At 35.7% G+C, this 25,302-nt stretch overlaps 1 protein-coding gene across 2 annotated transcripts in view; it reads right to left on the bottom strand.

Moving 5' to 3' along the window:
- Positions 1–25,083, bottom strand: part of LOC121431580 (broad substrate specificity ATP-binding cassette transporter ABCG2-like) — a 48,715-nt gene extending 23,632 nt beyond the window's left edge. Inside the window, exons 1-5 of one of the 2 annotated variants that reach the window (XM_041629125.1) lie at positions 24,722–25,083; positions 7,972–8,177; positions 4,882–4,941; positions 2,005–2,119; positions 621–773 (exon numbers count right to left, since the gene is read on the bottom strand). In XM_041629125.1, coding sequence (XP_041485059.1) covers positions 621–773; positions 2,005–2,119; positions 4,882–4,941; positions 7,972–8,177; positions 24,722–24,865 — 678 coding nt within the window. In that variant the 5' untranslated portion in view covers positions 24,866–25,083. Of the gene's footprint in view, positions 1–620; positions 774–2,004; positions 2,120–4,881; positions 4,942–7,971; positions 8,178–11,039; positions 11,160–24,721 lie in introns of those variants that run through there. The other variant, XM_041629126.1, reaches the window with a different exon arrangement.
- Between the last annotated feature and the right edge of the window lie 219 nt (positions 25,084–25,302).

Below are 25,302 nucleotides of genomic sequence, written 5' to 3'. Positions count from 1 at the left end.
CTTACCTTTGCTCTAATTCACTAAAAACACACCTAGAATGAGAAATTTTGGTATAAATATTCTTTATAGCATTGCTAACAATTATAAATGAAAAAATTTCCTGGTTCGAAAACAAATTTATTATGCATTTTATTGTTTTATGAAAATCTCATGTGCCGGTATTTATTTGTTTTTCGACAATTTCTTTTTCTCTGTTTTTTTTCGTCAAATTTATAGCAGAATCTTTTTGAAGCAAAATCATGCTAAAATCAATTAATTTCAGCTGATGAAAACAAAAATAAGAATTGATATTGCATATTTACATTACCTAAAAGATATTAATGCTTTACTTTTGATCTCTTCTCTGTCTTTGTTTTTCTTCTATTTTAAAATCCATTTTTCTCTCTTTTTTAAATGTTTTAATAAAAAAATTTGGGGGAAATCAAAGATGGCATCATTCCTATCCACTGTAGTTCCTCAAAACTGACTTGAAACCAAACCAATTAGAAGTTTTGAAATTAGTTTTAAAAGCTTCAAAGACTTTCAACAAAAACAAAAATTAACTATGAAACCATAAAACTGGACAATATTCTCATAACTTTAAAGAAACTGTACTATAATGGATATAAAATAAATTTTACCTTACTATCACCAACATGCGAAAGGCCTAACTCAGCTAGGATATCATCCACTCTGTCGTCCCTCTCCTTCTTACCGACCGTCTTAGGAAGACGGAGAGCTGCAGAGAATTGAAGATTCTCTCGGATGGTAAGTGTTCCCATGACGACGTCATCCTAGGATAAATGATATGAAGCCTCAAAATGATACACTTAGTTGCCTGTTAAGCACTTAAAACTTACTTTATTAGAAATCTCTTGTGATCTACAATATGGCAGGGTAATGAGATAACAGACAATAACTTGAAGTGAAAATATTACATCATTATTGCATATCACAACATGATTTTTAAAACCTATATGCCTTTTAAGTTCAAGGGCTTTTGGCCAAGGGCTATCAGCCCAAATTTCGTCACCTGTATGCACAACATTGGAGCTATATGGTGCATTTATGCAGAGCTGCCAACCTGAAAAAGAACATAGTACTTTTAAAGCTGAAAATCATTATTTTGATGATAACATCAGTATTTTCAATGAAATACCATAAGACAACACATAAAATAGAAACTTTAGAAATCAGTATTTTGCATGAAACCATCAGTATTCTTATTTTCAGTAGTAAGTACTGAAAATCCGTACCACTTGGCAGCTCTATAAATTATGATAAACAACTTTCTACACCCTGATAGAGAGTGGCAGTTTGAAAGAGATCAATGCTTTCCTAGAATGCCTTATTCTCACAACAGAATTCTAACCCTATGACCTCACGGTACAAAGTCCTGAAACTAAGTAGGTAATACTTGTAACCATATGCAATTATGCATTTTTATGATATTAATAGAACATTATAAGACGACTTGATGTTTTATCAGACATAGTGTATTTTGTTTTCAATTCAATTCAAGGTTTGTTAAAAACATGAGTCGCAGCCAAATGGCTAAATTGTTCAGGTATACAACAAACAAACAATTAAAAGACTCATTACACATTTCAAACATTAACAAGCTTGTAAACTTCGTAAAAACTGACATTTTGACGGTTATTACATAGTAACAGTCAGAGAACTGGGTATATGTTTCATGAAAGTTGTCAACACTGACTAAATAACCATCTCCGACAATTTCAGTAAAATCCTCACTTTTGATTGGCTGAGAACCACCAGTACCTTACTCTTTCTACGGTAACTGTCAGAGAATTAACCTGTCTTCAAAGCCCATCAAATTCAAGGACAGTCAGGTGACCAATGTTGATGGATGCTCTGCTGGGGGCCTTTGCATAAAGAGTTGCATTAAAGCACAAGTCATAAAATCAATCGCAAATCCAGAATCCATGCTTATGATTGTCTACAAATCAGGATGAGAATGATTTTTAGAGTTGTGTTTCATGCAACCAGCCCTGGCTCTCTTACCTGAACCACATATCCTGAGATGCATTTGAAGTTCTTTGGTTGTGTGGCGCCATCTATGAGTACTTGGCCGGACAGTCCATCCGGGTCCTTCCTAGCTGCTAACACATCCAATAATCTGCAAGAAGAAGGGGTGATATCATTAATGGTCTTCATATCATACATGTACAGAATAAACAATATATTAAAGGTAAATGCCAGTTGTGGTAACAATATCAAAATGAGTTCGTAGAGAATCCAATGAAATGACCACCAAAGTGTCTGTTTGTAAGAATAAAAAATATGTGCCAAAGGATTCTGGAAGAAATTGTGTAATTGCTGAGAAAATAGCAAATAAGCACAGGATTCGGGTCAAGCGTCGGGCCGACATTCAGAGCAATAATAACAGGGTTGGCGGATTTAAATCACGTTGATTTAAATCGTGATTTAAATCGCGATTTAAATCACCATGATTTTTTTAAAAAAATCATTGATTTAAATCACTTCCATTGAAACATGTACAAATCATGGACAAAGTATTTGTTCAATGCAGTTTTAATTCTTCAAGTCAACTGAAAAACTTTGAATTAACTTTATATCAATAAAAGATCAACAAAGTCTTCATATCTACTTAAAACAAATTAAAATCAAATTAATAAAATCAGGTAATTCCTTAAAAACTACAGATGTATGTTGTCAGTAGGTACTCATTTTTTGTAAATTATGTCGAGTTTTACTTCTGAAATTTTACATTCTTTGTCAGTTATTATTAGTCAATTTCTTTCTTAACGTAAAGTTTTCACATAATCCAAAGACTTTTCAGAGAGCAGTTTGTAAAAAAAAATATAATATATAAAAGTCAATGAGAAAAGGTTTGTTGGCAGTTTTCCAGTTTTGATCCTTCGCCTACACATAACTACTTCTGTCATGTAAAATAAAAAATGATACCTGCATGTAATCAACATATTTAACATGCCTCTTATTCCGCATTGTTACATTTATCATACATTTGATGTTTTGAATAACTTAATTATAAAAATCACATTAACATAATGTAGTACAGTCATAATTTGACTGTTGAGAAAAGCTTTCTCTTATAAACCTTTTAAGTCACTGCAGCCCGTTTTATGTTCAGTGCTACAAATAATGGAAGTTTTGTATCTGCATGTAATAATGGAAAGAGCTCTATAACAACAATTTGCAAAACTCAGAATAAACATTTAACACTGTATTTTAATGTTAAGATGCAGGTACTTCAGTTACAATCATTGGCAGTTGTAAGCTGTGTCTCATTTAAAATAAAATACTTCTTTTTGTAATACATTTGTTGTAATTTAAGCAGTTTTGCAGTTTTTATCCTTTAAGTTAAAAGTAAGTAGATTTTTTTTCATACTTCATGGATCAAACAGATTTTTTTGTAGAGAATATGGGAATAAAAATTGTAGATTAATGTAAAAAAATCACAGTAACAGAATGTAGTATAGTCACCCTTTGACTAAGCTATCTCCTATATTGTTCTCCAAAACTGAGAGTTTTGCATCTATATCTGTAGCAAGAGAAGAGCTTTTTATAAAAAGATCCTTAACATATACAGTTGTAGTCTCTCTTTGACTATTGTAAAGCTGTGACTAATTGAAAAAAAAAATCATTGATGAGAAATATTTCTCTTACAATATACATGAATACTAGTAATTGGCAAAGGGTTTGTTGGCAGTTTTGATAAGGGATTTTTTCTCTTGGATTTTTTTAAATATTTGAATGAAAAATCCCAGAGGGGAATTTTCACTGGGAATTCCCTATGGAATATTCCTTCATAGGCCTATGTATGATAGAATTAAGTTCAGATACATGATTCCTCAAATTTATTTTTAATTGTCCATTTTTACTGGATTTTAATGACAAAATATGTGGTTAAGAACAATATTAGGGGTGAAATGTATAACATCAATATTGATGTCATTGTAAGAGTAAGGGGGGGGGGGGATAATTACCCTTTTTTTCGAAGGAACTTTAAAAAAATCAAAAAAATCAAAAAAATCTGATTTAAATAAAAAAAATCTGATTTAAATCAAATAAATCCGATTTTTTTGATTTTTTAAAAAAAATCAAAAAAATCGCCAACCCTGAATAATAATACACTGTCCCATGTGCGTTTATCTCTGTTGGTGATCTTCAGTGTGAACATTTTTCAGCGTAGATTTCAGGATTTCACAAGGTTCAGTTTATGTTACTGTAAAAGATCTACATGTAGATCCTCGATGATATACTGAAAATTAAGTCTGGTTTTACAGACTTTCTCATGAAATCAGTGTTTACTGCAAATACTGGTACTTCTCTTTAATCTGAACATTCATATCAAATAGCAGACCTTTCTTTATTGTACAGTCGGAACTAAAACACATGTGCTAGTTACACCAGGTCAAAAAGGAAAATGGCAAGGATAAGTAACTCTCAAAATAGCCCTCAGGAGTTGCAAATAAGCCACCCACTCCTTGAATTACTATGAGCTTCAAACATGTACATACATATAGGGAAAATAGCTCTCATTTAGAAAATCTGCTATGTACACATGTTTTCTTTTCCATGACCTATTTAGCTCAGACCAGCATTACTACTTCCCTAAAGAAAACAGAAAAATATGAAATAAAATTGTTCTCTGTATGCTTTTTAATTTTTCTCTTTTTATTCATATCAACTTTTCATTGGGGGTGGACTTGTCTTTTGATCACACAAATCTAAATCAATCTCAATTTTAGTTTTCTTTGAATCCATCAATCACTACTATTTGTAAGATATGATCCAGTTCTTCCCTTCAGTGGTAGTAACACTACTTCTATTTGACTCTTTCATTTGTTCATTCATCAAGAAGAAAACGACAGAGGATTGATCCTTTAAACTTACGATGTTTTGCCGCTTCCGGTAGGGCCAAGAATGGCGTTCATACCAGGCTTGAATAATCCACTGCAAATAGAGAAAGAAAAATATTACTTGATAAGAAAATATGGTATTGCTAATTACAAAGTCGTCTCCACAATTTACTATAGTGGGATACTCAGCTTAGTTCAGAAGGGGGGGGGGTGATAACAGGTTGGCCACATGATTTATGAAAGTTTTGTTACATTGATAACTGTTTATGTATGAAAACATATCTTAAGCAGAAAGTTCACTGTGATAAACCAATTATGGATGGTTAAAATAGAATACCGTAGTCTGATCATCTACAATTTGCTTGGATAGTTCTGCATTAAGCATTAAGTTTTGTATATTTTGTTTACCTTTTTAGTGAATGAATATATGAAGTCTCGTAAGGTATGTCTTACAGAATGCTTATTCATTATTGTAATAATTAAACCATTTTTTTCAAACAGTAGACCTGCATAAAGAAAGGTCAGGTAGATCAGAGATGTCTGAGAGAAGAGATCGGTACAAAGTAAAGCATATACTGGACTCAACACATCCTGTAGAAAACACAGAAAATGTTATATGAGTTATGATCCGGGGGGGGGGGGGGCACTTCCATGACGAGTGGATTACAAATTGTATGCCCCATGGGATCTCGAAAAGCACCGTATTTTCAATATTCTGGAAATGAGCCCCTTAACAAGTATTGGTGTGTGAAACCCTACCCTTAACAAGTATTGAAAACAAAACTATACTCTTGGCAAGTATTCCCTGAATTGACCCCCTTAACAAGTACAGCAATATTTCTATTGTTATGTCACGGACGTTGGTCATCGGTGCCTATATCATTGGGTTTCACCTCCCACATCTCGTACACGTCGTACTCTAAACACGTATAGTGTTGACTCTTGAGGCAAAAAGTACATCCATAGTCTTAATTATTTTTTTACACCCTCGCAAATTCGACCCTAAACACGTATAGCTATCCTAGCGAAAATAGATACCTTTTTTTCATTATTTTTGTGTGTTTGACACTTATTACGTTACGTACGTAATGTGCCCTATCTTGAAAAAGACATGCTTTTTACGTGTTTTTTGGGGGTCGCGCATGGTATCCACTCGTCAATGTAAGTGCCCCCCCTCCGGGAAAGTAAAGCATATACTGGACTCAACATATCCAGTAGAAAACACAGAAAATGTTATGAGTTATGATCCCAGGTTATGATTCCCTTCATCACAGCCCTATATGAGATACTAAATGTTGTCTGTGTGTGGGCCAACCATTGTCCTTTGTTGATGCAATTATTTGGGTCAGAGTACAATGAATATAATAGAGCATTTTGCACTGCATGTTATAAAACGGGACTTGCGCACATGTGGTTACAAAACAGATTGTTCAATGTCAAACCCAGGTCTGTGTGCGTACCCAGGACGTTCAGCAACTCTCTTTTCAATGATTCGTTCCCATAGGTAAATAGTGGTCTGTAACACAAAGCTTAGCGATGATTGTAGAACATTTTTCTACGGTTGATTGCATTGACTACAATGTACAATCAATCATAAAAATCAAGCTGCAATTAATCGCTAACGTTTGTGTTACGGAGCCCAGGTGTCACTTCAAGGGGAAGTTCACCCTGATGATAACAATCAAAGCAGACAGAATAGAGATTAAAGGGATAGTCAGGACTAAAAAAATATTTATATCTGAATAGAGTAAAATTCACAGAGCAAAATGCTGACAATTTCATAAAAATCAGATAAATAATGAAGCTATTGAATTTTAAAGTTTATCAATTATTTTGTGAAAACAGGGATATGCACATGGTTATGAATATTCATTAGGTGGGCTGATAATGTCACATTCCCACTTTCCTTTTCTTATGTTATTACATGAAATCGTAAATGATTCATTTTTTTCATGTTTAAATGATGTCTCTCAATTTTTATAAAAATAAGTTGCAACAATAAATATCCAATGCACTTAATCAGTTGTCAATCCAATTGATTTAGTTCTTGATAGAAATTTTTTGTATAAACCTTATTTCATATAATAAAACACAAAAAGAATAAGTGGGGATATGACATCATCAGCCCACCTAATGAATATTCATAAAAACATGCCAAGAACTGTTTCACCGGAATAATGCAAATCTTTAAAATTCAATAACTTTGTTATCTGTTACCCGATTTTGATCAAATTCTCATTATTTTGCTTTGTAAATTTTACTCTATTTATTGAAATATAAATATCTCCATCCTGTACCATCCCTTTAATATTGATGAAAGTTTGATGAAAGTCCACCAAAGAATATCAGAGTTCAGAATTTTTTAAGCTTTGATTTTATGACGTCAAAGACGGGCAGCTTACTCATATATGCTGTGTGACATAAATTTGATGTGATTAAAAAAAAATTATATCATCAGAAACTACATTCCAAAGCCCCTTCAATCAAAAAAATATTTGTATTCCTTTTGTTCGTATTTCATTGTTTTTATTGCTGAATAAACCATTCATTGAATTGAATTGAATTTGAATTTAATCTATGGAATTTGTATTACATGATATATGGGGAGCTGCCTGCATATGATGTCACAAACATCATGAAACATACACAAATAATTTTCTTTCTTTATTCTGCTTTTATTAAAACCAACTTAAGTCACGGTGAACTTCCCCTTTAAATAATGAAAAAAAAACATTTAAGTGCAATCATACCATATCCAGAGAGCCTGTGTGGTGCTTCAACAAACAATGCTATTATTAGCTCTTTTAACAAAACTTATCATCCAACCTGTCTGCATGAACCAACTTTATGTCTCTAATTAAGAACTAAAAAAAAAACAATGTTAAACAATATTTGAAGTTATGCATCATTTTCAAAAGTGTTCTTGTTTTATTATTTCATTTGCCGAATAGAATAACAAATTTTAAAAACAATAATAACAATGATAATAATAATGATAATAATAATAATAAAAAATAATAACAATAGGCCTACATAACAATAACAATAATATTAGTAGCAATAACAATGATATTAGTAGCAATAATAATAATTAAAAAAATAATAGCAGATGAATTTCACTTACTTGACATCTGTAAGGATGGTCTTCGTCACTTTCTTGCGATTCTCTTTAGTCTTGACTGTGTAGGTGATATCGTGGAAGGATACGACTGATCCATCGATCGAAGAACTTCTTGCGAAGGATGGATGGACTTTGGTCTGACTAGAGTGACCATTCTTGACACTGCCGTATCCAAGATTGGACTTCTCTGAGTTAGGAAGAACTGGGTCCTGAAAAACATCAAGGTTTATTTTGATTGCAGAGTGTAATAAAATAGCTTTATAACATCAGAAGCAAAAACAATAGCTTAGCAACAACAATGAATATAGAAAGGGAAAAACGAGTAGAATCATGTTGAATTCAATTTTTTCATCTTTTATTTAAAGGTCAAGTCCACCTCAGAAAAATGTTGATTTGAATCAATAGAGAAAATTCAGACAAGCACAAGCTGAAAAATTTCATCAACATCGGATGTAAAATAAGAAAGTTGTGACATTTCAAAGTTTCGCTTATTTTCAACAAAATAGTTATATGAACGAGCCAGTTACATGTACATCCAAATGAGAGACTCGATGATGTCACTCACTCACTATTTCTTTTGTATTTTATTATATGAAATATTTTTATTTTCTCGTCATTGTCATGTGAAATGAAGTTTCATTCCTCCCTGAACACGTGGAATTCCATTATTTTAACATTTTGTGCTTCAGGCAAGGAGGTCCTAATCGTCAAATTCGTAAAAATTGAAATATTGTATAATTCGAACAATAAAAAAACAAAAGAAATAGTGAGTGAGTGACATCATCGACTCTCTCATTTGGATGTAACTGGCTCGTTCATATAACTATTTTGTTGAAAATAAGTGAAACTTTGAAATGTCATAACTTCCTTATTTTATATCCGATTTTGATGAAATTTTCAGCATTGTGCTTGTCTGATTTTTCTCCATTGATTCAAATCAAGATTTTTCTGAGGTGGACTTGACCTTTAAGACCATCTTCAGAAAATTATTTGTAAATTGAAACAATTTTATTATATATACATTATCTTTAAAAATAGTTTCCTGATAGCATTATATTCATTGTTAATTACTGAAATGGTCATTGTTAACCCGATGACCACTGAAATCTGTTACTCCCACACTCTTTTACAGGGATCACCAGGGTCCCGTAACACAAAGGTTAGTGATTAATCTACGCTTGATTTCTACGATTGATTGTACATTGTAGCCAATGGAATCAATCGTAGAAAAATGTTCTACGATCATTGCCAAGCTTTGTGTTACGGGACCCAGGTTCCAGTAGCCAATGGGTTAACTAATATCCATTCGAAAATCTCGACAGAGACATTGATGTGAAAATAATACAGAAATATCATCAGCTACCTGAAGAAATATTGATCAAATGAAAAATTGAAACCAATGAGAAGATACAAGATAATATTCATCTTGCAGAAACAGACTTAATGTTTCCAAAGAGATCTTTTTGATGTTCTTTTGACATTATATTTTGCATGTGTATAGAATGGAATGATTTCAAAGTCAACTTCAGGACTGCTTGTTATTGTCATCTACTGTCATAGCACAACAGTTTCAACCATGATATATGATCATTTATAGGGCCTAAAAAATCACACAAGACCGGAAATGGGAAAGTGATTGAGATATTCCCGCCCCCCCCCCCAAATAAAAATAAAAAAATCACCTCTCTTGAATAGCAACTACACTAGCAAGTAAGCATAACATTTGTTCAGAATGCAATCATTGTTGGTCACGATTGATCTATCTAGGGAACCATTTTCATTCCTCATCAAAATAAATGTAAATTACAACAGTAGAACAACCATTACCACCATCACAACATCAACAAATAAAAATCATGAATTCATGATAAAATGAACCATAAAACAACATACAACTAAAAGTAATAATGAAAATAATAATGAATAAGATGATGAGGGGGAACAAAAAGATAATGACCACCTTTTGAAAAAAAACATATACCAAGAATATTAAATCAAAGAATTCTAATAATTATTAATGAGGGTAAATAGTGGGATGATGATGTAGAGGAGAAGGGGGAAAAGAAAGAGAGGGAGGGGAAGGGTAGGATCGAGGAAGAGAAGAAAGAAAGGAGGATGAGGAGGGGAAGAAAGCAGAAGGGTAAAGAAAGGAGGAGCTAGGTCTCCTCCTCCTACTTTATCCCCCTTCTCCTCCTTCTTTCTTCCCCTTCTCCTCCTGCTTTCTTCCCCCTTCTCCTAGGCTAGGAGAAGGGGGAAGAAAGCAGGAGGAGAAGGGGAAGAAAGAAGGAGAAGGGGGATAAAGTAGGAGGAGAAGGGGAAGAAAGAAGGAGAAGGGGAAGAAAGAAGGAGAAGGGGGATAAAGTAGGAGAAGGGGAAGAAAGGGGAAAGAGGGGGAGAAGGGGAAGAAAGTAGGAGAAGGGGAAGAAAGAAGGAGTGAGAAGGAGAAGGGGGAAGAACGGAGAGGGAGGGGAGGAGGAAGAGGAAGGAGGGGGAGAAGGAGGAGGGAGGGGAGGAAGGGGGAGGAGGAGGGAGGGGAGGGGGAGGAGGGAGGGGAGGATCGAGGGGGGAGGAAGGAGGTGGGGAGGAGGAATTAAGGAAGGAGGGGGAGGAAAGGATGGGGAGGAAGGAGGGGGGAGGAAGGAGGAAGAGGAAGGAGAGGTAGGGGAAGGACTCGGAGGGGGAGGAGGAAAATAACAATGGTGACTGGGTATAATGTTTTTGTTTTTTCAATCTTAATAATATTAATATCATGAATGAAAGGGAAATTGATTGTAAATAGGCCCATGCATGGTGAAGAAATGAGCATGTCGACATCGGCGATCGGTGGAAATAAAATAGGTACAAGCATATGTAAGTTGGTTTCATATTGGTTGAAGCTCGACCAGGGATTGCATATCCCTGCTCGGACACTCTCTCTCTCAGAACCGGCAAGCAAGCTCCGCGATGCTCGCCACACCAGCACGCGCATCTGAAAAAGCGATCCCATGATTCGACCAGGACCAGGGACCGTGAAAAAGGCCTTATAATATAAACCATCAATAAACCAAATACAGGTAAAATCACATTCTTACCGTCTCCGACATTTTCACTTTTTCTTCTACAAAATCTGAATGGCCAATATCCCTCTGATGGTATATTCCGATTTATTTTATCACATATAATTACAATCGAACGAAGGAGAAACGCATCAGACCTCACTTTCGGTATCACAGCCAATCGATCGATCACGGTCACGGACATGGTTACATCTGTACATGGTTCGGTCGGATCATCATTTCTTTAATTTCGTGTACGGTATGTTGAACAAATATCAAAAAGATTATTGATTGCCATTCACAATATAACTCTCAACTCTGGCTTGCCTTTAATATAAGCGTCGCCGAAGTGTTCCCGATATTTTCTTGCTGCACACTGCACCCCCACAAGACAGATTTCTCCTTCCAATTATCGATGTACCCCCCCCCCCACCCCTTTTGCCCGGTGTCACATTCCCTTTTCCTGTTATGCCTTAATTGATAATTGCTCTTTTATCATAATAATTAAACTTCCACGTAAATATAAGTTACGCCTATTTATCGGATCAGGGGTGGGAGGTGAAATATGGGTAAAAAAAAAAGAAATCGCTTACATGAAATTATCCTACAAACAATTTTGAGTGGGTAGAAATTATTCACCCGGCCCTTCGTCTCAATGTTCTCTGATGCGTTTTGCGTTTTTCGTTATCACTAAATTTACATGAATTTTTCGCAGGAAAGGACATGGAGGTAATATTTCCCTTTTCCCTGATGCATCCAAATACATCAGGCATACCATTTAAACAGAATTCAGAAAGTTATATATTATGTGAAAATTGTCTGAATATTTGTTTCATCGCCACGTTTGGAAAGTGGTTGTAAATCAAAAGGGAGAAAAATCAAAAGTCAATCATTCTTTTTTTTTAAATTGACAGGCCTTGTTAAGATTGTAAACTTTACCATCGATTCTGAGGGAATATAGTTCGAACCTTTCACACATTATTATTTTCATTAATTAATGATACTTATAGTGATTTTATCTCATTTTGAAATGATGAATTTCACTTGACCTAACATTAACCAGACTCTGAAACAGTCTTTTGTAAATCTTGACCAGCAAACATGCTAACAACTTGGACCTACATGTAATAAACTCATAAGACCAGCAAACATGCTAACAACATAATTGGACCTAATAAGATAAACTCATGAGTTGGACCTTACCGAAAGTATTAATGAATTGAATTCTTACCGTCTGCGACCATGCCAACATTTTCACCAGCTCTTCTATGAAATCAGAATAAATAAATAACTCTCGCTGATGAAAATAATATTCAAATTCTACATAATATCGACAAAACGAACGAGAAACATCGGAGAGAATCGTTTTGTTTAGTCTTAACACACACTCTTCGTCGTAAATAAGGAGGCCTATATATATATATATCTATATCATGAATATTGGAACATAAAAAATCGATTTCCAGACATGACATATTACTGACCCTGTTTCATAAACGACTAGTAACTACCAGGGGCGTCAACCGGTTCTGAAAGTGGGAGGGGGCATTCGGCGATGGGAGAATGGTGTTGGTCCCCCTCCGTTGGGGAGCATGACCGACATGCAGAATTATTTTTCCTTGGGAGGGGGCCGACGCATGAAAATAACTTCGAAGAAACTGACCGAGCTTGTCATGTGGGCGATTTGGAAAATAAGTTCATGCCAATGTTGCCATCAGGGGCTATACCGGGGGCTATACGGAACGTTTGGGAAGGGGGGCTGAGCCGAAAGTGTGTGCGAGGGGGGGGGGGGCTTACTATGCAAAACAAAAATCACTATCAGATTTTTTTTTATTCAGTGTCAAAAAAGTGGGGGGGGGGGGCTGAAGCAACCCCCACCCCCCTCTTGCCATATGACAAAAATAGGCTTCCGTACAACGCGGCTCAAACTAGCCAAAGGAGCTCACGCAGCTCGGAAAATCCAGGCCTTTGACGCTAGCTGGCGCCACATTAGTTGAAAGTATGATCACTGTTGATCACTCTCGAAAGGGCGGCGCGGCGAAGTTGAAGGGGGGAGGGGAGGCACAGGAAAAAGGGCACCTTTTCTTTCGAAGAAGACACCATCTTAAAACAAAGAAAAAATGACTTGTCTACCCACTCACATGACTCATGAAACTTAAAGCACGTACATGTAAGATTATTCTAACAATTTTTTTTTCCTTCGTACATGTAAGTAAAAACATAAAAAATTGGACGGACTATTATTTTCTTGTTTCTTACCAATAATGATGCTGTTTCTTTATGGGAATTTGCCGAAGTATTGCAAACGCTGGCGGTTCCTGTCTACATTTTTTTTAGGCATAGTGGCTGTGAGGTCAAGAGCATTGAACACGCTTACGTTTTCCTCTGCGCAGCGTTTTGTTTCGAATAGCAACAGCCTCGTATTCCTCAAGATAATATTTAAAATGTATTTTTCCAGAATCATACACTTGTTCCAAAGGAAAAGGGACACCATCAAAACATTAACAGACTGAGCGTTTGGAACAAACTAAAAAAGAAAAGGCATATTTATAACAAGTAAATTTAAAAAAAGGCATTTAATTGGAGGTTAAAAGGGATGAATTTCACTATCAAAAGAAAAAGAAGTAGCAAAAGGGGTAAATCATATTTTGAAAGGGATTATGCGATTAAAGGATGCACTTGCAGCAGGGACCAGGGTGGTGTTTCATAAATCTATTCGTAAAGTTACGCACAACTTTACAAACGACTGTAAAATGTTCTTTTCCATAAGTCAGCTACATAGGGATACATCATATAGCACAATATAGGGTCACCAGTCGTGCGTAAAGTCACTCGTAACTTACGAACAGCTTTATGAAATGGGTCCCAGAACGCTAAATAAATAAATCGGGCACGAAAATTGTATTTTTTTATCTGATATGAAGAACAGATACCTAGAAGGCAAAGGGGCACTCGTTAACACATAAAACGGGTCCTTCTCAGGTGAAAGGGGCACAACACGTTCGAAAGGGGCACTTTTCTTGGGGGAAAGGAGGTACTGATTCGAAAAAGGGCACTTACAAGCATGGGCGGAAATCCAAGGGGGGACAGGGGAAACGTGCCCCCCTACAAAAAATAATAGGGGGGACACAATATCAAATGTCCCCCCTACTATTTTGTTTTTTTATGATGGAAAAAATGCATCATTCACATGCTAAATAATACCTGTATTTTGGACTAAATGACCTTAAATTTGGGTGAAAACCTTTTTTTTTCATGCCAAATTTTCCAGAGTGAATAAAATAAAATGAGGGGAAGACTTGGAAAATAAAATGAATCTGTAGTGTCACTATACAAAATTTTCGCTCGCGCTACGCGCTCGCATTGCCTGTTAAGTGATTGTTTAATATGGAGCTTAAATATCAAGTTTGGAAGTTAATAATTTGGAAGTTACATTACACATTCACCTCGGAAATCGAACTTTCATTACTTGTGTGATTTACAAACTGATTTTTTTTAAATGTGCTCTGTTAAAAATATCCCTTTTTAAGTCTGATTGTCAAAACGTATGAGATAGCGCTACTCGCTCGCATTTGATTGGCGAGTTAGATATGTCTCAGTATTAGTTTTCATGATTTTTTTTTCATGACAAGATTTTGGTTCGCGATTTGCGCTCGCATTAATGGTTAACAATATATTAAAGGGGAATCCAACCCGAATAAAAACTTGCTTTTATAAGGAAGGAAAAATCAGACATGTTGATAGGTGAAAGTTTGAACAATATTTAAAAAAAACAAGAAAGTTATGAATTTTTAAAAGTTGTAAATATTGGTAATCACTATACCCATGGATACCTCAAATTGGCCGCAAATGGGATGTCATAGTGATGTCAGGCAAGGACTACTCTTCCATGTACTCCAATACATATTATGGCTAAATGTCATTTTCCCCAAAAGTTTTATTAAAATTATATTTTTCTTTCATGAGGACATAAAACAATATACTACTTGGGTTATATTTAGATTTCTGCCCCAGGGGAATGAGTACTAAGGAGAAAACTACAAATCCCTGATAATAAAGTACATGGCCTATGGGAAAGTTGTCCTTGCCCCTTGTCATAATTTACTTACCCAGTTGCCAATTTGAAATCTATATAGTATTAGTGATCTCAATTTTACAGAAGTATTGCTTGTCCGATTTCTTTCAAACTTTCACCATTCTGTTTAATTTATTTTTCTCCTTCCAAACACAACATTTTATGGCCAAGGCTGGATTCCCCTTTAACTGATGCATTCATAATTACAAAAGCGCTTGAAATGTCCAGTTTTCAGGCCATAATATCATCAGATTTCTCATCCTCATTGGGCATTAATAAATAAGATATTAATTTAATGATTAAATTGTCCATTTTGTTTCATCTCGCGCTTAGCCAGAGGAATAGGAAGATAGTCATCATTTTCATATGACATGTCCTAAGGATGTCCCGGTCCTATGTCAAAACTCAAGTAATAATGAAGAATATCAGCTCTTTATTAAGTGCGATCCACATCCATCTCACAATTTTCCTATAGAGTGCTTGAAATATAGAGCTGAAATTGACTTTTTTCAGAACGGATTATCAAATAGGTTACGCTCGTGCTTCGCGCTCGCTTTCATTTTGATGATAAAAGATGTATTTAGAATGCCTAGATTCTAGGTCTAAGTATGATACAAGCGCACATGTTTATTCAGATACTCACCTTGTTCTCTATTTACATCATTATCCAGTTTCAGATCACAATATCAAAAATGTTCTGCTCACGCTTTGTGCTCGTATTATCAATGTAGGAAGATCCCCTATTACTCATTTTTTTCATGGCTTACGAAACATGAATAGAGTGTCCCGTTTTTAGGTATAAATCTCGATTTTTTCTGCTCGCGCTTCGCGCTCGCATCAATTGTTTAGTTATATAAATATCTGTTTAAATTACAAAAAATGCTTAGAATTTTCATTCCTTAGGCTAAACTGTAAAAAAATAGGTCTCGCGTTGCGCTCGCATTATTTGATTTTTTAAAAAAAATATGTAACGTCTTCATGGCTAACTACAAGCAGTTTTTGTACCTTTTCCATCAGTTTATTTCTGCTCGCGCTTCACGTTCGTAGTAATAATTCATTTACATACACATCTTTTTAAGGATAGCAAACATTTCCCACAATGTTCAAAATTTTAGGAAAAAATACATTATATTTCAAAAAAAAATTGCTCGCGCTTCGCGCTCTCATTATATAAATAAGGATTATGTTATTATATATTTATGTTTATTCATAAGAATAAAGCTAAGAAGTGACTATTAGGACTACCCCTTCAAAGAAACCAAAAATCATCTTCGAGCGGCCGATCGGGGAAAATATGGCTGAAATAATCCGCCCCCCCCCCCATTGGCGAAGGCTGGATCCGCCCCTGCTTAACAAGTACCTTTTCGATCAGTTCAAATTAAACGTATATGAACATTTTCTGGCCGCACTTTGCACTCACATTATTAATGTAAGCAAGACCCCCAATTACTCATCCTTTTCATGATTTACAGAACATGAATAGAGTGTCTCGTTCTTAGGTCTAAATCTCAAAATTTTCCGCTCGAGCTCCACATCAATTGTCCAGTTATATACATATTATGTTTAAGTTACAAAAAGTGCTTAGAATTTCCATTCTTTAAGGTAAAATTTCAAAAAATTTCACCTCGCGCTTCGCGCTCGCATTATTCAACTGTTAAAGTATGTAACGCCTACATAGCTAATTGCAAGCAGTCTTTAACAGGTAGGGGAAGGCGGGGAAGTTGTGACAGTTTTTGCTTTTTGCATGTTAGAATTGATATGATCAATAATCTTGTCGAAATAAGTACCTTGATTTGAAATTTAATTCTTCTGAAATATTTTCCACCTATATATAACTTTCTATCCCTACACTGAAAGTCACCGTGACCTTTGAAAAAAACGATGTCAAATGGCTCAACTTGCCCTATATATGGGGTAAGTTTGAGCCAACCTTCAGGGGTAAGTTGAGCCACAAAAACTATGTACAAAATGTATGAGGGGAGAACCAGCATGTCAATTTTTTGTTTAAAGTTTTTCACTTACTAATTCTCTATAAATACTAACATCCTTTAAAAGGAAAAGAGCAGTCATGTAAATTTGCTCCTTTCAGCCAGCATTTCAATCGATTTTTATGGTTTGTTTGTTTCTTAAGATACATTGCCATAGGAATTACCATGGCTCAACTTGCCCCATGCTGTTTGGCTCAACTTACCCCAGTCCGAACTTAGTGCGATAATTTTGTATCTACACATTTATTATGCATCCATCATATAAAAGACTATGACAAGAATGAAGATCCATACCTGGACTAATAATGTTGTTATCATGTCTTTATTATATTTAAAGACGTGTGTGTTTATAAAGCACTTATCTATTTCACACTCTTTTTTACTTTTTTGGCTGAAATTCATATTTTTCCCTCTAAAAAACTACTTTTTGTTTCAAAGTTGAAAACAATGTGGTGGGGTTAGGGGTTATGCTATGGGTCATCAATACATGACACCACCACAATGTCTGACTCATTCATTATTGGCCTGGGGCTGGTGGCTCAACTTACCCCGCCTTCCCCTACCTTTTATATCAGTTCATTTCTGCTCGCACTTTGCGTTCGTAGTAATCATTTAGTTGCACACACATCTTTTTCAGGTTAAAACAAATTGCCCAGAATGTTAAAAAATCATCTCCGAGCAGCTGATCGGGGATTAATTATGGCGGAAAAAATCGCCCCCCCCCCCATTGGCGAAGGCTGGATCCGCCCTTGTGGTCCCCCCTACCTTTCGGGACAGATTTCCGCCCATGCTTACAAGAAAGCAAGGGCACTTGTTCACACATGAAACAGGTCCTTTTCAGGTGAAAGGGGCACAGTACACGTTCATGAGGGGGCATTTTTCTCGAGTAAAAAGGGGCTCTTTTTCAGTACTTCGAAAAGTGGGGGCACTGTGTCCCCTGCCCCCCCCCAGGATCGCCACCCCTTGTCTCTAACCAAAATTTTAAATATTCTAACCAAAAGTTTAAATATTGGTTCCAGCTCACCAGGGACACCGGAAGCAGGAGGGACTTGGGGGGAATTCCCCTACCAAAAGGGGGTGGGGCAAAACTCGCGACAGAATGTACTGAATGTCGCTAGTCATAAGCTATAAAGGAAAAGACTGGTTTTCTATTATAAATAGTGACTCTTTCATTCGACTGTAGCGAATACAGACCCACTTCTTCAATAATTAAAAAAACCACAGCCTACATTCGAATTCGAATAATGAACAGCAACTCTTTAAGAAATTCGAAAATTCTGAAGGATGGTAAAATTTTCCATATTAAGAAGATGATTCGCGAATAGCTTATAACAGAGAAGAGGATTTCCCCGGACGTTTTCATATTGCATGCTTTCTTAGTTTCTTTAAGAAATTTTGGAAGAAACGTATGATAAATTTGTAATGATTACCTTTATTTTGCTTGCCATCATTATATGGCGGCGATAATTTCTTGCCATAAAACGATGGTATCGTCTGTAACCTTGGATAGGCCAATACACTAGGGGTAGCCAGTTTGCATATTTGTTGCTATGTCTAGCAAAGTAGTAGCGTTGTAAGTCATTTTTAGGGGGCAGACATGGTGTATGGGGCAAAATTATTTTTAACAAGTGGAATGCCTCTGGCCGTCTCACCTGCATCACGCGGTTCAATATAGCAGCAGTGCTGACTTTGAAAACTACTCTAACTCGCACAAAATGTTCAGTGATACATGGTTACTCGTATGTCCACTTTTTATGAACTAGACCAATAAACTTACAGAGATATGATGGTTATTCAACAAAAAACCCCAACATGGCCAAAGTTTATTGACCTTACATGACCTTTGACCTTGATCATGTGACCTGAAACTCGCACAGGATGTTCAGTGATACTTGATTACTCTTATGTCCAAGTTTCATGAATCAGATCCATAAACTTTCAAAGTTATGATGGTACATGTAATTCAACAGATACACCCAATTCGGCCAAAGTTCATTGACCTTTGACCTTGGTCATGTGACATGAAATGCGTACAGGATGTTCAGTGATACTTGATTACTCTAATGTCCAAGTTTAACGAACTAGACCAATAAACTTTCAAAGTTATGATGGTAATTCAACAGATACCCCAATTCGGCCAAAGTTCATTGACCCTAAATGACCTTTGACCTTAATCATGAGACCTGAAACTTGCACAAAATGTTCAGTGATGCTTGATTACTATTATGTCCAAGTTTCATGAATCAGATCCATAAACTTTCAAAGTTATGATGGGAATTCAACAGATACCCCCAGTTCGGCCAAAGTTCATTGACCCTAAATGACCTTTGACCTTGGTCATGTGACCTAAAACTCATGCAGGATGTTCAGTAATACTTGATTAACCTTATGGCCAAGTTTCATGAACTAGGTCCATATACTTTCTAAGTTATGATGTCATTTCAAAAACTTAACCTCAGGTTAAGATTTGATGTTGACGCCGCCGCCACCGCCGCCGCCGCCGTCGGAAAAGCGGCGCCTATAGTCTCACTCTGCTATGCAGGTGAGACAAAAACTGCGAGCGAGCGAGCAAAAAATAGAACCATTTAACACACAAAACAATTTGTAATAGATTTTCATCACAAATTCAGAAAATAATATCACATCTCATTTTATCCCTTTCCATTCCCTTTTTTTCCTTTTCATCTTATTTTCTTGGCGGTGATTTTTTTTTTTTTGGGGGGGGCATGGCCCCAACCTCTCCCCCTCAATCTGTAATCCAGTGTGGAAAGCCTTATACGAACATGACGAATGAATAAGTTAGTACATTTAAGTCTGCAATTTAGTCTAATTTTCTTTAATGGTATATTAACAGATATATATCGCTTTTTGCAATCCACGAGCGTCCTTCAATCTTCATATTTGTTTAAGGACTTTTTTGCAGGAGTCTCTGCATTTTATTCATAAATCAATGATAAATTAACATGTTCACATAATTGAATGAATACAATTTAAATGTGACAATTAAAGAGATACATTGCAAATAATACAGAAAAGACTGATAATTAATCATACCTAAGCATGTGATATAGTTCGGTAAAATACAGGGGTCAGCTATTATAAGCACAGAGGTGCTTGAAGCAATTGCATGCAACCACTGATTGTAAGCACAGAGGTGCTTGAAGCAATAACTTTTCTGAAGTACCATCTTAAAATATATGTTTTTTTCCATCCATAATATATATTTCATTTTGGTTTCGAGTTCTTGCTGACAATGACCTCGTCTATCTGCAAAGGGGAAGTCTACCTCATCAATAGAGAAAATTAACGAAGCTAAAATTTCATTAAAATCTCTCCGTATTTCTTTCGCTTTTCATTTCAATATTGCAATATTAAACAAAGTAGATTCTCCTAAAAAAAAACACATGAAATTGTCAATATTGTAAGTGTGATTCAACAAAATTTCCCTTTTTATAAAATCTGCCTAAATTGAATATTGTATATTCAAACAATAAAATAGTCACACCATCGACATCGCTGTGTTATTAACAGTGTTGTGAAAAAATGCGAGAAAATTGTATTATGTCGTAACTTTAATTCTAAGATAAATTTATTCCTATATATTTAGTTGAAATTTTCAGCGTTATGCTTGCATGATATTTCTTTTTTTTTTAAATAAAATTTCATTTATTTTTAGGGTGGATTTCGCCCTTTAAGCTTTCATTGCTTGGATTATGATCACATTGTTATTTCTGTTTTCTTGGATACTAAAATAAAATGATCACGTCCATGTTGCCTCTGAAGGTGCATTACAAAAATAACATACTTTCACCCGCATGCTTGACCTTGATTCATAAGGGCGCTTTCATCAATAAATCTTAAATTATGGCTTGGATTAATATAGCAAAATATGCAATATATATAAATCGAATTGGATTATCTGAAGGTCACCATTTTACATCATATTGAAAGAAAATTTTCAAATATAAGTTGCGGGAAAGGGTTTTTTAAAAATGTCAAATTTGTGGTGTCGGACAAAGTGTATAATGCGCCTGACCGTAATGCGACTGACCGGAGTTTTTGTATCTACAAAAGAAACTCAAAGTTGCTTCCCAAATTCAAATAATCTTATTTGAGACTTCTATACTTATGTTCATAATGTTTTCAGGTAGTGAAATTGATTATGATTAAAGTGTTTTGCTTCGAAAGACTTACTATTTCTATTGTTTTTTTTGTTTGACACACGATATGTTTTACGGGTTTGCAATAATGGCCAACTTGATTGAACCACAAAATGTTGAAACAATGGTCATGCCACGTACAGTATTCAAGGAGGAATAAAACTTTGTTTCACAAGTCATGATAACATAATGAGAAGAAAATTTAAATATCAAATTTGAAATATTTGGTCGACATGGTTTCAAATGCAAATGCAAGATATGGTATGAATAATGTGACACAAACGGAGAAATAACGGTAATGCGTGACTTTCTTGTATCTATCCAGCAATTCTCATTTCAAATGAATTCACCTAATCGAATATTGTATTGATAACGTGTTACATGTAGGTTGAAAAATGATAAAATTTGATTCTAGACAGCACCGTTCCATGGGATAAAAAGTGAAAAGTTACATAATAGGGTACCCAGTCATCGCAATCTACACTGTAAAAACTGTGGTGATAAAACTGACACCAATCGGTGTTTATACATGTAGAGGACCACATCCTGAGGTGTTATAATTACACCCTAAAGATTGAACATAACACCATAGAGTGTAAATGTAATAACCAAAGGTGTTGTCATAACACCTATAGGTGTAAAACTAACACCACCAATTTAACACCGGTGTAAAATAACTGGTGTGGTCCTCTATGTACACCGGTTAACACCACATTTTTTGCTGTGTTGTTTAATTTGAACATCTTTGATTTTTGAAGACATCTCCAACACGGGGTCTCACCATGGACGGATATCTTTGGGGGCAATTTCATATGATATGTACGTTCGACTGTATGTGAGACCTTAAAGGGATGGCCCGGGTTGAAAATATATCTTAATACATAGCGTAGAATTCACTGAGCAAAATGCCGAAAATTTCATCAAAATCGGATAACAAATAATAAAGTTATTGAAGTTTAAACTTTGGCAATATTTTGTGAAAACAGTCGTCATGAATATTCATTAGGTGTGCTGATGATGTCACATCTCCACTTTCCGTTTTCTTATGTTATTACATAAAATCATAATTTTTTCATTATTTCATACTTGTGTGAATAATACGTCTCCCTTATATGAAATAAGTTGCAGCAATAAATATGATGCACTAAATCAGTTGTCAATCCAATTTTTCTAGTTCTTGGAGGAAAAAAAATGAATAAGCTTAATTTCATAAAATGAAATACAAAAGAACAAGTGAAGATGTGACATCATCAGCCCACCTAATGAATAGTTATGACAATTGTTTTCACAAAATATTGCTAAACTTTAAAATTCAATAACATTGTTATTTGTTATCCGATTATGATGAAATTTTCGATATTTTGCTCATTGAATTCTACTCTATTTATCAAGCTATAAATACTTTCAGCCCGGACCATCCCTTTAATGAAATTTTCTGTCTCTGATTTCTGGTTCTTATGACGGTCTGTAATGCTGTCAAATGTCCATGACTTAGTCAGCTTATAAAGTGAAGTAAGAATTGAGAAAAATGGGGGTCGGAGGTACAAAATGGTTGAACATTTTATGGAAAATGCCCTTTGGTAAGGATGAAGTTTACAGCTGGTGCAGCAGCCCGGAATTTATGGCCATTATAGCAAAGAAGTGTTGCAATTACATCAGTTTTGTTTGGACACACGAAAAATCGGTGCTTAAACAACACCCAACCATATGAAACAACATCGGTTTCATTCTACGCTTGTTTGTTACAGCACTTCTCTGGTGTTGTCTTACATAGTGTTGCAGAATGGGGTTCAACCAACACCGTTCGTTTTACATAATATTTATGTAGAAAATGGAAATCCTCATCTCGGAGTTTCTGAAGGAAATGAAGTTCGGTAATAAACGATCAGTCTAATCACTGAAGTTGAACTTAGGATGGCAGTAGAACACTCTTAACCTAATCAGGCTTGGTGTATTTGATCATGGTTACATCACAAGTTTGGACTTTGGGCTTTAACTTCCCTAACCCTAATTTATCAACAAGACATAATGCATATATTAACTTCAATGACTGATAAAAAATCGCCTGATTAATTAAGACATTATCGTGAGACCAAAATTGCGTGCAACCAAATTGAACTCCAAACACGGAGGTCAATGTCCAAGATGGTATATGACACGCAACTGGCACTCCAGAATTGTACTAATCTCTACTGCTCTAAGTCTTGAAGAAAAAAAAACCATTTGAATAAGTGATAGAGTAACGAAATAATTGGTGCAAGAAGTACTGTGCAGATATTGGTAATAAAATGCCAGCACCATATGACCTTTGAAAAAAAAATATGATGCTGATGGCAAATGAATAATGATACAAAGGCATGAAAGATGACGATGATGAATAATGGTGATGTTGATGATGGTGAAATTGTTGGTGGTAATGGTGAGGGGTGAAAACTATGATGAATACGATGACGATCATGGTTGAGCATTAATGAGATAACAATATTTGTGGAGGTGATAGTTAAGACGATTATAATGGAATTCATAGTTATGAACAAAGGGGATTATGGTTATCAAATATTTCAACAAAACGACGCACAGATTGCAATCACAATGTTGGTAGAAGTGATGATGAAATGATGGTGAGGACCATGATGATGATGAGGATTATGATGACGACCATGATGACGGGGAGGAGGAGGATGATTATCATTATGATGGAGATGATGACAATGATTACTAATATGACGTCTATGATGATGAGAAAGCATGATGAATATGATGACGATTATGATGGTCATGGTGGATGATTGATATGACGTCCAAGATGATGAGGATTCATGATGATATGATGACGATTATGATGACGATGATTATTATTATGACGACCATGATGATGATGATGATGATGATGATGATGATGATGATGATGATGATGATGATGATGATGATGATGATGAGATGATGATGATAATGGCCATGGTGACAATTATAGTGTGGTGATGGTAACGATAGTGGTGTGGTGTTATACTAAGTACTATTTACTGGGGAAATATAAGGGGTCAGGCTTTTGTTCAAAATAACATAGTTCTGCATGTGTTCGGTATAAAAAAACTCAATTGAGAATTTGCCATCAGAAGGACTTCATGTTTGGGGTTATAAAATGTGTGAAATGGTACAAGAATACTGGGGAACTAAAGATTGTATAGCCCACCTGCCCCAAAGTGACTAACCAGGGGGCTCAAAGGGAGCAAAAACCATTCAGAGTAAGCTCACGTTAGTGAAGGAGCAAGCAATTAGTATTTTTGGTAGGAGTCTCTTGGCTATGAAATATGCAAAACAAAAACATCCTAAACCTGTAAACCCCGGGCCTAAACCATGACTCCGGGAATTTAGTTTGTGGAGATTTACCCTCGCGCCGCGCCGCGTCGTTTTCATTTTATTCAACATGCATATATCCTATAGGCTATACCCAGGTCCTATACAAAGATGGGCATTGTAATAAAAAAAACATACCATATTGATTTTCGTCTCACCGCCCTTGTCATTATGGTTTACTTCCAACACAGCGGGCTGGTCGTCGGTCCCCGCTTCGGTAGCCGGCGCCGGAGTCGTTTCCTCCGTTGCTCCAAAGTACGTATCCTGCTCCTCTCCCTCCATTTTTTAAGTTTGGCGATAATAGCTTCTCCAACCTCAGCTGGAAAATTAAAACAAATGTTGAAGATATCTATCCCTAAATCTCATAAAACGAATCCGCGACCTGTGTCGAAATGTATTGATAATGATATCCCAAGCAGTGCTGCAACCTCGACTCAAAAAATTGGCACGCAACGATCGCATCACCAGTGCAGTGTGGTGTATATGCAACAAGGCTAGGGCGGTGCGTTGTGTTATCTAAAATCCACATACATCTTCACTGGTTGTAAACAATAGATGGTCGCACGGTTATGTAATACATCTGTCCTCTGCACGTGCATGTGCAGTCGAGGAGAGGGACAGAGAGAGAGGGAGAGGGAGAGGGGGAGGTGTGAACAGTATGAACTCTATACTAATGTTTTGGGGAGCGATTCCGAGAAAACATACATGGACGAATCTCT

The sequence above is a fragment of the Lytechinus variegatus genome, chromosome 18, assembly GCF_018143015.1.
Source record: "Lytechinus variegatus isolate NC3 chromosome 18, Lvar_3.0, whole genome shotgun sequence".
In the NCBI taxonomy this organism is placed as follows: domain Eukaryota; kingdom Metazoa; phylum Echinodermata; class Echinoidea; order Temnopleuroida; family Toxopneustidae; genus Lytechinus; species Lytechinus variegatus.
Note: the sequence above shows the minus strand (reverse complement) of the source record. Positions and strands in the feature narration are given on the sequence as shown.